Genomic DNA, 15,506 nt, shown 5'->3' with positions numbered 1-15,506 from the left:
CGAGGCTTAGGGGGGATCGCAGAGCGTGCGTTGGGATAACCGCTGGAGCCTAAGCAGCTAAAAACGTTTAACTTGCCGTTGATGTTGCTGTCTGGCCAAGCTTGACTCGCTGATGGTCCAATTTCAATGACTGCAGGAGCCGTTGATTTACAGAGCCACGGGGCGAGGGTTGACTGGTGTGTTTGGAACGCACTGTCCCTGAGCCCAGGGAGTGGTGTGTCGGAGGAGCACTGTGGCTGTCACTCTGGTGTCTGGGGGTAATTCAACACCAAACTAAATTACACAGGAAAGTGGCCTTTTTTGGCTGCTCCACATTCCCCCCCACCCCCCCCGGAGGGCTCCATTTCCTGTGTAATTTTCGGCTGTTCCACATCTGAGCCGGAGTCGGTTCGGGATTTTGCTGAAGTTTGACAGCGTTGAAACCAGGTCATTCATCCCGAAGAGACTGCCACAGAGAACTCGAGTCGAGGACTGGTGGTGAAAGTCTTTTGTCTCTTCGCGAGACGTAAACCTTCGAATAGACAAGTCCGGGGCGTGATTATAGCGCTAATTCGCTCGCGCACCACAGTTGCAGTGCGAACCCACCCGGGGCAGAAAGTGAACTCAGCGAGCGTCGGCTTTTGACGGCCTGGGAAGACGGCCATCTTGAGCTGCCCGCGTCAAAGGGGAGGCCGACTTCCGGGTGGTCGGGTGAACCGTTGACCCAGATGTCGGCCATCTTTTGTTGCGCTGTAGCTCTGAGATTACCCCCACGAGCTGCCCCTCCGGCTCCCTGCCTCGGAGCTGAATCGGTTGCTCCTTTCCTCAGCCGCGCATCCCGAAGCAGCGCTCTTGCGGGTCGAAATGCGGCACGGTCAGGTCAAACCAACCGCCGACGCGTGCCGGCCACCATTCATTTCACGTTCGACAGGCGTTGCATCGGTCCCGGCCGCGCTCGTGCATGCCCGGGCGGCCGTCTGCACGTTTCCAGGCGAATAAGGCGGCGCGGCTGCCGGACCCGCACGTACGGACTGCGTCGTGATTCTGCGTCGTTCGGTGAATGAATGAATGAATGCATCACGCTTAGCGAAAGAGAGAAAGAGAGAGAGCGAGAGAGAAAATTCTGTGCATGTGATGTCTATTCTGGTGTTGAGGAAAAGCCCACGGGAACACAGGAACATTAAACATTTAGTGGGTTTCTTGTTCCCGACTCTGCACCGCCAAATCGAATCTGAATAAGAAGACGTTATCAAAGCAGCGTTCACACTGAGCGAGCAAACCTGCGGAGGCACTCAGGTCTGTGATGAGTTTTGTTACCAAAGATTCTGAATGAGGAGTGACGCAGGGAGGAGGCGGCGAGCGTGAGGAGGTCCTTTGCTGCCCTGGTTTGATGACTGAACCGATGTGTGGCGGAGATTGCTGATAACTCGCGCACCGGATACGGAGCGAAGCGTAGAATCGTTGAATTTTACAGTACACAAAGAGGTCATTCTTTGAAAGAGTTACCCAACGAGTCCCACTCCCCCGCTCTCACTCCGCAGCCCTACAATTTTTTTTTCTTTCCGAGGTATGATAATAATAATAATAATAATTCCTTCGAAAAAATTAGTAATAATAAAATTGGTTACTTCAACCCAAGACTCTTTAGCGTGTGCGCTGCTGCGTTTCGACCACAAACTATACAGTCAAGTTCGCTTTACGGTACATTCTGCGAAGCTCTTTGAGACGTCTTGAAGATGTGATAAAGCACTGTATCAAAATGCAAGGATTATTATTATTATTATTATTATTATTATTTACCTAATTCTATGCAATTCCCTTTTGAAAGCTGCTATCGAATCTGCTTCCACCACCCTTTCAAGCAGTGCATTCCAGACCGTAACAAATCTCCGGGTAAAACATCTCCCCTCGTCTCTCCTCTGGTTCTTTTGCCAATTATCTTAAATCTGTGTCCTCTGGTTACCGACCCCCTCCCCACCTCCTCCCCCCTCCCCCCCTCCTCCCCCCCCAGAGGAAACAGTTTCTCCTTATTCACTCTTTCAAAAAAACCCTCTTAAATTTGAAGACTTCTATTAAATCTCTCCGCAACCTTCTCTGCTCTATGGAGAACAATCCCAGCCTCTCTCGTCTCATAATCGTCAGCCTCTCTCGTCTCGCACATAATTGAAGTCCCTCATCCCTGGTAACATTCTGGTAAATCTCCTCCGCACCCACTCCAAGGCCTTGGTATAACTCACACGCGGGATACAGGGCACAGTGAGGATCAGCTTGTGTGTGGGCAGCTGTTTTCTTGAATGACCAGCGGCTGGTGAGCGGGAACCAGGGCTCCGGAGCCCAACCCATGTGTTGGCTTCAGCGTCTCCTCAAACAGAGTTTGCCTCATCTGAATTCTGGGCTTCTCCTCAACCCAAGAATTGACAGTGTGAAGCTACAGCTTCAGTGAAAAGGCAATTTCACCTCTTTCTCCTTTCTCTCTCTTTGCTGAAACCTACACATAGTGAGAAGGAACAGTAAGTACAATGTTGTTTCTCTTAACTCTTGCTCCTTTACTCGTGATCTCTACACGCGTTACACAGTACAATACCGCAGCGCCTCTCGTGTTGGAAGGGCAGAAACGACTTGCGTATACACAGCGCCCCCTCACGCAGGGTAGCGTCCCAGAGCGCCTGACTGTGGCGGAGCAGGACGCCGAGCCGGGGGGGGGGGGGGCGGTGACCGTAAGCACGGTCGAAGAGGGAGGTCTTCAGGCGCGGCCCAAAGAAGGGGAAGGAAGCGAAGGGATTGAGGGAGTGTGTTCCAGAGTTTCGGGGCGTAGTGGCTGAAAGCGCAGCCACCGATGGTACGAGGGACGAGCAGGAGGCTGGAGCCAGTCGAGCTGAGGCAGCGGGCGGCGGAAGCAATTCAGTTCTTCGAACGGTATCATTTGAAGAACATTTCTTGCCGGAAGTTGTTGGGCGGCGCTGGCTGTTTGCCTACCGCGCTGCCTGTTACGTAATGTTCGGTTATCTCGGGTTGCTGCGGTTTATGGTGTGAAGGTCCCAGCCTGAGAGGAGAAGTTTCGTGTTGCGTCCCTTTCCAGCAATCGTGAAACTCTGTCCCCGGGACGAGCAATTGGCCATGGAGGGTAATCGATGGACTGGGCAGGTTGCCAGGAGAGCTGATGGAGGCCAAGACAGTAGAACTCATTTAAAGAGCAGCTTAATGGTGTGATAAGAGGTTGATCAAAGGGTATTCTTCATCCCAACTGATCTTGTGAAAATAATAATAATAATAATAATAATAATAAATCCAGTGGTTCATTAACTTTTGGGTAAAGATATACCTCCTGGTGCCTGTCCTACAATTGTCCTTTGCAACTTTAACCTGTGTTGCCTTGTTTTGCTCTCTTGGAGCATCATAATAATAATAATAATAATAATAATAATAATCCTTGCATTTGATATAGCGCCTTGTCACGTCTTCGAGACGTCTCAAAGCGCTTCACAGAATATACTGTAAAGTGTGGGCGAAACGTGGCAACCAATTGCATCTCAAAATATAAGCCAAGTCTCTGGGTTTACCGTTGCAATCCCATTTAAAATGTTACACTAATCCTTGCATTTGATATAGCGCCTTATCACGTCATGGAAACGAAAACAACTTGCATTTATATAGCGTCTTTCACGCCAGGCGCGGTCTCGGAGCACCTCACAGAATACACTGTAGAGTGAATTGACTTCACACACAGCAGATATATACACACGTTATTTACACGCACAACCAGACCTAACTGGGATCAGGGATGCTGCTGGTCTGTACTTCAGGGAGCATATTACAGGGAATCAGCCATTTAATGCAACATTAAACAAAGAGAAAGGTTTGGAGAATTCCTCTTACAGGGAAGGGATATTAGACATCGAGAACCCTATTAATTCTCTTTAATTCCCCCTCTGCATTTCTGATGACTGTAATGAGTTCTGATAGACGTTACGCCTCAAGGCTTTTCGCTTTGGTTTCGGGATGTTCTCAGTTTATTGAGATTCAAGCGAAGATTGTTAAATAGATTACAGACTAGAGCGAGGCAGCAGAAAGCTGTCACTTGATCTCAGGATTCTTACAATGCTCTGACCTACTTGAGCTTTGTTCCCTTTATACCAGCTAAGATCATTTATTTTCCCCTCCAATGCTTCTCCATCTACTCTCCTGGAGGGTCTGACTCCTGATGGATGTATTGCTAAATACCCCGATCGCCCTCTTGTAAATCAGCCCAAGTGATTGTGCGTCATCTGTCCGTGGCTGGTGACTGTTTGATCATGACTGAAGAGCTTCCCCCATCACTTCATACTCCCGTCACTCCATATCCCCATCATCCCAGCCCTCGCCAGGCTTCACTGGCTCCCCCTCACAGAATGGATTGATGTCAAGATCCTCTCGCTCGTCTACAAACCCCTTCACGCCCCGGCATTTTCCCTACCTTTCTGACCTCCTGTCTCCCCACCCCACTACCCACTGCCTCCGCTTGGCTGGCTCTGACCTCCTGCTCGCCCCTCGATCCCCATCGCTCCACCATCGGCTGGCCTGCGTGAAGGGCGCTATATAAATGCAAGTTGTTGTTGTTGTTGTTGAGAGGGCTACCAGCTGAGCCAGGCTGACGGTAGTGAACAGAAGAGCTGCGTTTTTTTGTTAAACAAGGAGCTGGGGAGAGAGTGGCGGGGTGGGCGGGCTGGGGTGGGGGGGGGGGGTGGGGTGCGGGGGGGAAGTCTGCTGAACAACACCCTCCCGAGGCAGCCACTGAAAAAAAAAATCTGCTCCAAGTACTTATTAAATATGCATCAGGGAAGCTGATTGCAAAGCCTGGAGAGAGATCTTGCCTTTCAAGATTGCAGTGGCAGCTGCATCCTACAAAATATAATCCCTCGTAGCCTTAACAAAGTCATATCATTTCTATTCTGCAAATGAGCAAATTCTCGCAGGGACTGTGAGCAGCCGCTGGCATTTACATAAGCTCTGAAAGCAGCTGAAGAGAATAGATGTCTCCCCCTCTGCAGCCGCGCCATGATCATTACCCACTGCTGTCATTGAGATTGGTACCACTCACACCCAACGGGTTCCTGCAATGTTTCCACTGCGCCCGACAGAATTTAGTTACACCCACAAAAATACCCAGTCACTACCCTTTACAGTGTATTCCATGAAGTGCTTTGAGACGTCTCAAAGACGTGATAAGGCAGGCGAGGTATCGAATGCAAGGATTATTATTATTATTTTAATAGGAGGAGCTCAGCCCAGATAAATCACCTCCCAGATTGCTGGACAGTCAAGGATTTGAACCCGAGATGGGGGTTGGGACCAAGAGGGGTGAAGGGCGGGGAGGGGTGGAGGGCATCAAGGGTGGGGGCAGGAGTGTGACCGAAGGCACGGTCGAAGAGGAGGGTCTTGAGATGGGCCTTGAAGGGGGCAAGGGAGGGGAGCGAGGCGAAGGGACTGTGGGATGGAATTCCGAAGGGTGGGGGCAGGAAGGCCGATGGTGGGGCAGGCCGGAGCCCGCTGAGCGGAGGGAACGGACATGTCTATATGGGTCACAGAGGTAGGGAGGAGCAAGGCCGTGGAGGGCTTTGAAGGCGAGGGCGAGGATTTCGAACTCCTCGGTGTATCCTAGAATAATTGTTTGGGGTTTACTTCTTCAATCCCATTTAAAATTCTGATCAGTTCCTTCACAGATTGGGATTAAGGAACTCTCTCTTCACTTTCACTCCTCTCCCCCGTGACGACTGTCTCATTAAATATCCCCAAGTCCAGTCCAGAGAGGACATAATCAATAGAAAAGGATTACTTTGGGGAATTTGTTCATTTTGTGATATTGATTTCAGTCCAGCAGGGAGGGAAGCTGAGGTCACAGCCTCAGACATATCTATCCCAAAAGCCCTCTTTTCATCATATTGGCTTTGACACTAACTCTCCTCCCCCCACCCCACCAATTCCACTCCCCATACTCCTCCCCATCCCCACCCCACAAAGGTTGGTCTTAGAATATAAATCTTACCCCCGAGGAGTTGGTTTAGCCGGACAGCATCATAAAGTCAGTCTCTTTGGTTTAAGACGAGATTGCCAGTGACACCACCTGTTGTAAGATAATAATCCTTGCATTTGATATAGTACCCCCGGAAAGAGCGGGGTGAGTGGGACTAGTTGGACAGCTCTTCTAAAGAGCCAGCACAGGCACGATGGGCCGAATGGCCTCCTTCTGTGCTGTCGGATTCTATGAAACCCCTTCTCGTTTACATCGAAACAATCCGAACCCTTCCATCCCATTTACTCTTCCCTCTGTAGAATTCCAACGGCCAAATTTGCTCCCAACTTCCCTGACACTGACTGAGTGCTGAGAGGGATTTGAGAGTGATCCAGATTCACAGACAGGTCAATCTGTCCACCCTGGCGTCGCGAGGGTTAAACTCGACCCCTCGTTCTCATCACAGGCTGAACCCGGGGAGACCTATTAAGAACCTGAATATGCTCGGGACAGTCACAAAGCCATTAACCCACATACTTTTCATAGTTCTCAATCCCAGTTACCTGTCACCTCAATGTCCCTCAATCCCTTTTCTGTCTAGAAATACATCTTGAACTAATTCATACCGTCTGCACGAATGTCATTCCCTGGTAACTTACCCACAACTTTCTCCTTCGCGGGTGTTAGTCGGTTGGTGAATTGCTTTCCAGGGGTAATAAATAAACCCTTAAGAAAAATAATAATTTGGTCACTCACTCCATGACTATTTGTAGGACACTTCTGTGCGCAATTGGCTGCCGCGTTTCACTCCTAAAATATATTTTGCGATGAGAGCCGTGAAGCACTTTTCGACGCTGTGAAAAGGCTATGTATCAAATGCATTATTATCTCGAGCCCAACCCCAACACACACACACACACACACACACACACAGTTGCCCACTGTGACACTCTTCCCCCTTGTACACCGATCATTTGCCGAGCCGTTTAATTCTGCGTTGCCGTCCGCTGTGAATTCGCTCAAAATATATTTTTTGCTGCAAAGTTTTTTTTTCCTGTTTGCATTGTGCAGCCATTGATAATTTATAATGTGTCATTGAGGTTCGGAGTCTGCTGATGTTCTGGCTTTCCCCTCCAGTGCGAGTGAGGCTCTAATGGATCTTAATAGCACAAAGCTGGCCCGAGGACAGGGCGAGACTGCTGCCAATTCTCTGCGGGCAGAGAAACGCTGTTTAGTTTTTAATGTGACCGGAGCCTCCGCCAACAGGGAATTACTGATCGAACCCGTCAGGGTTCTGTACCTGGAGGGGATGGAAAGCCATGTCCCAACCACCTGTTAGCTATGCCGACCCGTGCTTGTCTGCCTTCCCAACTCTTTCCTCTGCAACTGCAGATCATTCAGAACTTGGCAGCTCAGGTCCTCTCCTGCAGCAAGATCCGTGACCCTATCATTCTCACCCTCGCCCGGCTCCACTGGCTTCCCATCCCCCAGAGGATAGAGTTTAAGATCCTCAACCATGCCTTGAAAGCCCTCTACAGCCTTGCTCCTCTCTACCTCTGAGACCTGTTAACTCCATGTAGATCTCCGCGCTCTGCAGGCACTGGCCTCTTCCACTAGCGGAGGTCACACATTCAGCCTCTCAGCCCACATCCTCTGGAACTCCATCCTGGAGCCCCTCCGCCTCACCCCCCCCCCCCCCCACCTCCTTCAAGGCCCATCTCAAGACCTTCCTTTTCGACCATACCTTCGGTCATCTTCTCTCTTCCACCCTCCCTGCTCTCCACCCCTGTCTGATCCCAACCTGTCGCTCGAACCAAGCGCCTTGGAACGTCCTCCCGATGTGACAGGCGCTGTCCTGCAGTTGTTGTCTCAGTTCCTCTCCCTCGTAACCTACATAGTGCTCTGAGACCCTACTCTGCATGAGGAACGCTATATAAATAGTCATGTTGTTGCTGTTTTGTACATTATGGCTGTGATCGGTGGAGCTATTCCGGGCCCCGTTACTAACCTCTGTCTGACGCGGTGTGACAGGCTGGGTGCCGGCTGGTCGGTTCACACCAACAAGACCGAGAAGGAGAGAAAAAATGAGGAGCTGACGGAGGAGGAGAAGGCGATCATCAACAATGTGATCGCTCGCGCTGAGAAAATGGAGGAGATGGAGCAGGAGCGGATCGGGTAGGTAACGGCAATCATGGGGTTAATGAACTTGCTCGTTTGGGACTCCCAACTTCCTATTGGGGACCCCCATCATCCTGTTGGGGACCCCCCACTTCCTATTGGGAATCCCCACTTCCCGTTGGGAATCACCCATCTTCTTGTTGGGAACCCCCCATCTCCTGTTGGGAACCCCCAACTTCCTATTGGAGATCACCCATCTTCCTGTTGGGGAACCCCCACACTTCCTGTTGGGGACGCCCAACGTCCTGGGTACCGACTGCCTAAAAAAAAACGGTTGCCGTCCTTTTCCAGGCGGCTGGTGGATCACCTGGAGACCATGAGGAAGAACGTTCAGGGGGACGGGCAGTCTCGCTGTATCCTCTGTGGGGAGCAGCTGGGCCTTCTGGGATCCCACGCTGTGGTGTGCGAGGACTGTAAAAAGGTAAAGCTCGAGCCCCGAGGAACCGCCATCGCTAACCCGGGCTCTGTACCGTTACACACGTCTGCCTTACCCTCCAGTTTCTCAGCGTCTCGCTCCCAACGGCTCCACTGCTGGTTGTTCATCAGCCCGGTGGTGGCTTCCAGTCTCGTGCACAATGGCTGACGTCACGATTGAACAATGGCGCTGTCAGGTGGCACTGTCACTGCAAGTATGACCTCTCCTGGACGTCCGTATACACACACACACACACACATACACACGTCGCTTCCCAGTTCAACTCACTCAGCGCAAACCATGTTAACAGACCATCAACACTGAAGCCTCCCAGCTGTGCCTGGCTCAGGGTGTCTGCCGCCCACTGAGTTACCAGTGCCACCCGCTGACCTGCTGTTTTATTCGCCGGGACAGGCTCAGTGAAGCCAAGCCTCTTCGTCCGTGAAGGTTTTTCTCTCCTTCGTCCCCAGAACGTTTGCACCAAGTGTGGGATCGAGACCCCGAACCGCCCCGGGACCGTGTGGCTGTGCAGGATCTGCAGCGAGCAGAGAGAGGTGGGTGGTGCATCCGTTCGTTCCCTGGGGCAGGGGGGCGCGATGGGGGGGGGGGGGGGGGCAGCACTTTGGAGGGAAGAGGGAGAGAGTGAGTAAGCGAGGAGGTTTCTTGGATCGGCAGAGGTGTTAGCAGGCGGCAGGTCTCGGGGACCTGAATGGCTCCTCTCTCTTTCTCTCTCTGGGTAAGGGAGAGAGAGAGAGAGCGGTCCCCAAATCTGCGGATGATTCTAAACTCGCGGCGGTTGTTAACGGAGACAAAAACGAGCGTGGAGCGGAGGCTACGGGCAGGGAATTGACAGGCCGGTGAAGCGGGTGGGTTTCGGGAAAATGGCATCCGTCAAAGCCCCGCGTCCTCGCGAGACGATGGTAATCAGCGGCCGGGCGGAGGTGCGAACACTGACATTAACACAGTGGGTCGGACGGACGGGCTCAGTGGATTTCTACGGGTCGAGGGCTTTTGCTGATCGAGATATTTTCTCCGTGCGCTGCAGGTGTGGAAACGCTCCGGGGCCTGGTTTTTTAAGGGTTTCCCCAAACAGATGTTGCCGTCCCAGATGCCGCTGGCCAAGGAACCGCAAGGGCCTGGCACGGGAGAACGCCGCCCGCAGGAGCCGCCCGGCCACGAGCAGAGACCTCGCCCCCGGCCGCAGGACAGAGGTGAGCGGGCGTTCCGTCCGCGCCCACCTTCAGGAGACACGACCCCGAACCGTCTTCGAGAACAGGAGGAGCTCGCTCAGCCCGTCAGACCTCTGGCAGCTTCATCACATCACAGCAGACCCTTCATTCCCTATTCCCCATGTCCCTTAATCCCCCCCCCACCCCCTCACTTTCCAAGTCACCGGCTACCCTCCCTTTAGACACATAGCTGCTGACTAGTACGGGGTGACCGAAAAGTCGTGACACCATCACAATGTCTGATAAGTCTTGAAGAAATGAGGATTTTTATATGGTAGATATCCCGACTTTCTGGTCACCCTGCACTACCAATAATAATAATAATAAATTCTGTAGCGTAATTGCTGTCACTCGGTCCCTGTGGTTTCAACCTCGCTTGTAGGGAGAGGAAGTTCCTTCCCCTGAGCAATATTATCAACCGAGAGCTTTGTATCACTGGAGTGCCTCTGTCCCCAAGGCGACCTGATGGTTGAGAGCGCCAGCAGTGCGCCGTGTGGATTAGACGTGTTGTCGGGAATCTTAGCAAAACCGTCAGCTTGAATCTTTGCGCTGTGCGTTGGAGCTACGGACTAATACTGCGCAGAAACAGGCCATTCACCCAAACAGGCCTTTCATCCCGGGCTGTGCCTCTCTCCCACACCTCACTGTGCTCAAATCCTAACCCATCTCAGGCGTCAGCTTGGCTTAATTGGCAACCCCTCTTCCTTTGAGTCAGAGGTTGTGGGTTCAAATCCCCGCGTCGGGACTTTGAGCTCATCGTCTAGGTTGACACTCCCGTTGTAATGCAGACGTGGCGATGTAATGAATTGTTAGCCTAAATTATCTGATGTTAAACCGAGGTCCCGTCTGCGCCTGTGGGTAAAGATCCGGTGGCTTCTCAAAAAGAGAGAGGAGTTTCTTTCCCCCCAGTGTCCTGGCCAACAGTCCCCCAGATAAAGTTCGTCACTCGGTCCATGATTGTTTGCTAATTGGCCTACAAAATACACAGTTACTTCACTTTACAGTGTCTCCTGTGAAGCGCTTTGAGACGTCCTCCTGATGCGCAAGTCAAATGTGAAGATTATTAGTATTATTATCACCTCTTCATTTCATTCCCAGCATTTCAGGGCTGTTCAGCTCCTCACCTCCCTACGGCTTCCCTTCCTCCGATACACTACAGCGCCTAACCCTAACCACAAGCTCACGCTCGTAACGTCGTCTTGCCTTCAACAGGCTCAACCCTGGGGTCAGGCGATGAGATATTGTCCGAAGTGATGAACTTCGTTCCCTGTTGCTTTAATTCCCTATCGGTCTGTTCCCACTTCTCGAGCTGCCTCTGTTTCTCTCCGCGCGCGGCTTGTGCTTAACACTGTCTGGTGCACAGGGGAGGCCTCAACACTTTCTGTTCTGTCATCAGGTCACAGCGAGGGACCTGCTGCCGCTGACACTGCCCCTCACGGTAAGATTTATTCGGTGTGAGGACACACGGTTAGGTGGAATAATCATAACCCTTACAATTGTTACAGCGCCTTTCGCGTCGGGAGGACGTCCAACAAACTCTTCACAGGATTTACTCTAACCTGTTTTTTTGGGGGGGGGTTGAACACAGCCTCCAGTTTGCGCACAGCAGCGTCCCACAAACAGACAAAATGATAAATCGTTCACTCAATCCACGGCTGTTCGTGGGACGCCACTGCGCGGAATTGGCTGCCGCGTTTCGCCCACAAAGTTATACAGTCAGTTCACTTTACAGTAGATTCTGTGAAGCGCTTTGAGACGTCTCGAAGACGTGATAAGGCGCTATATCAAATGCAAGGATTATTATTATTAAAGAACTATGGAATGTTTGACCCATTTTATTTGGGAGAATTGTTGGTCAGGACACCGGGGGAGAGAGAGAGAAACTCCCTTCGCTTTTCGAATAGAGCTGCGGGATCTGTAACGTCCACCTGAAGAGGCAGATGTAATTTTATTTGTTGTTGTTGTTCCTATTTTAGTACGGAGGGTGAGAGATAGCAGGTTGGAGGGGACCAGGAGTGTGTGTCTCGTGGAAGCAAAGGGTCCTTGTGTTTGTTCTTTTTGAGGCGTGATTGAGGGTTTCCTCTGAGCTTCGGTGAAGGTCTCGGGAGAGAATCTCACAATGCTTTGTCCTCTCTGTTACACAGGGGATCCCGAGGCCAAGAGGGGAGTCAGCAGGAAACCGGGTGAGTCTCGAGAGGACAGAGTTTGATCAACTTCCTTAAATCTTCCCTTTCTTTGCTCGGTTCGCCCTGACTGGGAATGGAACCCGGTTCCCCTCACTTGCGAGGCCGGTGCTCTAACCAATACACCACACCCTTGGAGTCCTGTAGCTTTATGGTTAGAGCACTCGCCTCGCAAGCGAGAGGACCCGGGTTTGATTCCCTGACAGAGCGAAAGGTTGGGCAAGTTTCCTTACTCCACACATGTTTACCTAACAGTAAGTTGGTTGTTCATCAATTGGTGGATGAGTTTTCCGGGGGTAAAAATCCCTTCAAAATAATAATAACAATAATAATAATTTGGTCGCTCAATCCAAGACTGTTTGTTGGACACTGCCGGGCGCAATTGGCAGCAAGGATTATTATTGGTTAGAGCACTCGCCTGTAAGCACCCGGCTAACAAAAATAAATCTCCCTCACCTGTGCTGGCTCCGTGTCCCGACCAGCTGTAGATGTGACAAGCTCCCATCTGCCTGTTCAGGTGGATGGTTGAGATCCCACGGCGTTAATTGGATGAAGAGCGAGGCATTCTCTTGGCCAATATTCTCCCGCATCGCTGAATTGGCCTATCCTCTCTCTGCTGCGCTGGGACATTCGTGGTCTCGATGGGCTGGTGAGTTTGGCTGCCTTCAGCTCTTTGTCAAAGCCCGGTGAGACGCTCCAACATCCCAAGGCGTTGTATTGAAAGCGGCCAATATTATTCTCTCTGTATGAGAGACCCACGACAGAAGCAGAAGGTGTCGGTTCCTTCAAAAGCAAACGAGATGGATTGCTGTTCAGAAATAATATCTTGGGACACCGTATATAGCTTGGGACATGACGTGTGCCAGGACGGAGGAAGGCTAACTGGAACAGCCTTGGAATCGGCAGATCCGAAAGCATAATATTTGGTCAACCGGGTGTCTGACACGTGCGGAAGCTCATCACCGTTGCTTAAGAATCTCCGAGCCAAATTCCATGCATCCCATCTACACATGGAGGTAGATTTTTGGAATGGAATGCGCTCTCTCCCTGTCTCTCTCCCTCTCTCCCTGGGGGGATGCATCCTGCTTACCTAATTCCGGAAAGTATTAGGCGCGGGTTGGCAAGAGCCAAGGCTTGGGGGGGAGCCCAGAGTGTGCGTTGCGATAACTGCTAGAATCTTAACCAGCTCAAACCACATAGCTTCGGCATTGACATCGCTGTCTGGCAAGGTTTCCCGCTGCTTGTCCAGTTAGGACCACCTTACCCGATAGGGCTTTGGCTCGAAGAGTTAACAGGAGCTGAGTGCTGGCGTAATACAAGGCAGCCTCTTCCTTTATCACCTGCAGTAATGCTTTGTGGGCAGCGCTGTGACTGACTGCAAGTCTGTTAAAAGTCAATCCAAACAGGAATCAAAGCTGTTACCAGCAGCTTCCGCTTCTAATTAAACCCGAGGCACAAATCATCGGCTCCGCGGGGTGCTTAGCGGGGGCAACGGTTCCTATTTTTGTTTCCTGGCATTGCATCAACTCCGTCTCTCTGTCCCCAATCCTCGTCTGGTTGGGATCTTGTGCCGCAACCTGCAGCAACAAAAGGAATGGGAAGCAAGATCCATCACCGAGCGTCACACAGGACTGTGCCCGTGAAGCTCAGCGATCGACCGCTGTGTATTGTACACGGTGCCGGCTTTGCAGAGGATTTGCTCGGCTGCCCGCGGATTAAGACACCTGGAGGTTAACTGCATCGACTGGCCAGAGTCCTGTAGCTCAGGGGTTAGAGCGTTCGCCCCGCAAGCCAGAGGAACCGGGTTCGATTCCCGGGCGGGACAGGTCAGGGCGAAACCTTAGGCAAGTTTCCTTACTCCTGATTGCCTAGGAGTAACCCGATTGTTAGTTGGTTGGCGGATCGCTTTCCGTGGGTAATAATTGCCCCCCCACCCCCAACCCCCCACCCAAAATAAATAATGTGGTCACTCAATCTACGGCTGTTTGTGGGACGTTTTCTGTGTGTAATTGGATGTCTCGTGTCGCCCACTTCACAGTGTAATCCCGGTCCCTCATTCTCTTTCGCTTTCTTGTTGTCTCTCAGGCAGCGAGTTGGAGGCTGCTCCACACGGACGTGCCCCTGGCAGCTCTGCCCCCGGGCACAGCCTCCCCGAGGTCCGGGCGGCGCCAGGCAGTGAGGGCGAGGCCCGCGGGCCTTACAGCGGCGGCTCAGAGGGCGACAGGAGGAGCCCAGCCGGTCAGTCATCATCATCGTCACCATTGTGTGTGTGTGTGTGTGTGTCACGCTCACTGTGTGTGGGTCCATGTGTGTGTGTGTCTGTGTGTGTGAGTGACTCTCATTGTGTGTGTGGGTGTGTGTGTGTGTCACGTTCACTGTGTGTGGGTCCATGTGTGTGTGTGCGTGTGTGTGTCTGTGTGTGTGAGTGACTCTCACTGTGTGTGTGTGTGTGTGACTCTCACTGTGAGTGTGTGAGTGTATGTGTGTGTGGGGGTGGGGGATGAGGCAGAGGACACTAATCCCCGGCTGCTTGGCTAAGCACGTAATAGTCTCACATCTCTGTGCAATATGAAATCTCCATTTACAGTGTGTTATGTAAGGCTGTGTCAATCACCTCCCACCCGCACGAACACCCCGTGTGCTGAGCGCGCTCGAACGTGCCAGAATAACAACGCCCTACAGGAACTCGTCCTCCCTGAAAGGCTAACAGCACCCGAGGGCAGGCTGGTGGGATCCAAGCTCGTAGCTGTTAGCAGCCGACCCAAGAGTCCTGCAGCTCAATGGTTAGCGAGGGGACCCGGGTTCGATTCCCGGGCGGGTCAGGGCGAAACCTTAGCCAGGTTTCCTCGCTCCACACCCACGCCTGTTTACCCAGCCATTGGTAGGTTGTTCGTCGATTGGCAGATAGCTTTCCGGGGTAATAATCCCTCAGAAGAAACATCAGAAGAATGATTTGATCACTCGATCCACGACGCTGCTGTGCGCCATTGGCTGCCGCCTTTCGCCCACGAAATACGCAGCCAATCCACTCTACGCTACAGTCTGCGCGGAGCTTTGAGAGCGTGTCAACAACATGATGAGCTGCTACATCGAATGCTGGGATTATTATCAAAAGCGTTCGCCGACAAACATACCCCGACACTTTAGAGTGAATCCCTGCCAAGCGCTCTGTGTGCGTTCTGATGATGTAACAAGGCACTCGCTCTGTGCGATTGTGCCGGAATTATTATTGTTAACCATTAGAACGATTACAAAATGATCGCATCGGTGTCCGTTCCGGATCGAGCTCGTGAAATAAAGCACCACTTTGACCCACCGCTAGATGTCACTATCCCACCGGGGACTTCAGTCACGTTAACCAAACTGTCCACACGGTTTGCAGAGATGTTTCCAAATAAACCCAGGAATCCAAAAAGCAACCGAACCGAACCGCGCACCGCGAGACAGACGCCCCCCCCACCACCCCCCTCTCCCCCCCCAAAAAAATAATGATCATTTTTTGGAGTGGCCACTCAATCGACCTCTGTTTGTGG

General features: G+C 51.9%; 1 protein-coding gene across 1 annotated transcript in view; it reads left to right on the top strand.

Annotated features, from left to right (window-relative positions):
- LOC103184086 (rabphilin-3A) overlaps positions 1-15,506 on the top strand; it is a 35,897-nt gene that overhangs the window by 7,187 nt on the left and 13,204 nt on the right. Inside the window, exons 3-10 of the mRNA XM_042337387.1 lie at positions 2,478-2,489; positions 8,000-8,143; positions 8,438-8,567; positions 9,032-9,115; positions 9,607-9,772; positions 11,187-11,228; positions 11,935-11,973; positions 14,059-14,211. Coding sequence (XP_042193321.1) covers positions 2,478-2,489; positions 8,000-8,143; positions 8,438-8,567; positions 9,032-9,115; positions 9,607-9,772; positions 11,187-11,228; positions 11,935-11,973; positions 14,059-14,211 — 770 coding nt within the window. The remainder of the gene's footprint in view (positions 1-2,477; positions 2,490-7,999; positions 8,144-8,437; positions 8,568-9,031; positions 9,116-9,606; positions 9,773-11,186; positions 11,229-11,934; positions 11,974-14,058; positions 14,212-15,506) is intronic.

This window comes from Callorhinchus milii, unplaced genomic scaffold (assembly GCF_018977255.1).
Source record: "Callorhinchus milii isolate IMCB2004 unplaced genomic scaffold, IMCB_Cmil_1.0 Scaffold8, whole genome shotgun sequence".
In the NCBI taxonomy this organism is placed as follows: domain Eukaryota; kingdom Metazoa; phylum Chordata; class Chondrichthyes; order Chimaeriformes; family Callorhinchidae; genus Callorhinchus; species Callorhinchus milii.
This window is presented reverse-complemented; position numbering and strand designations above follow the sequence as displayed.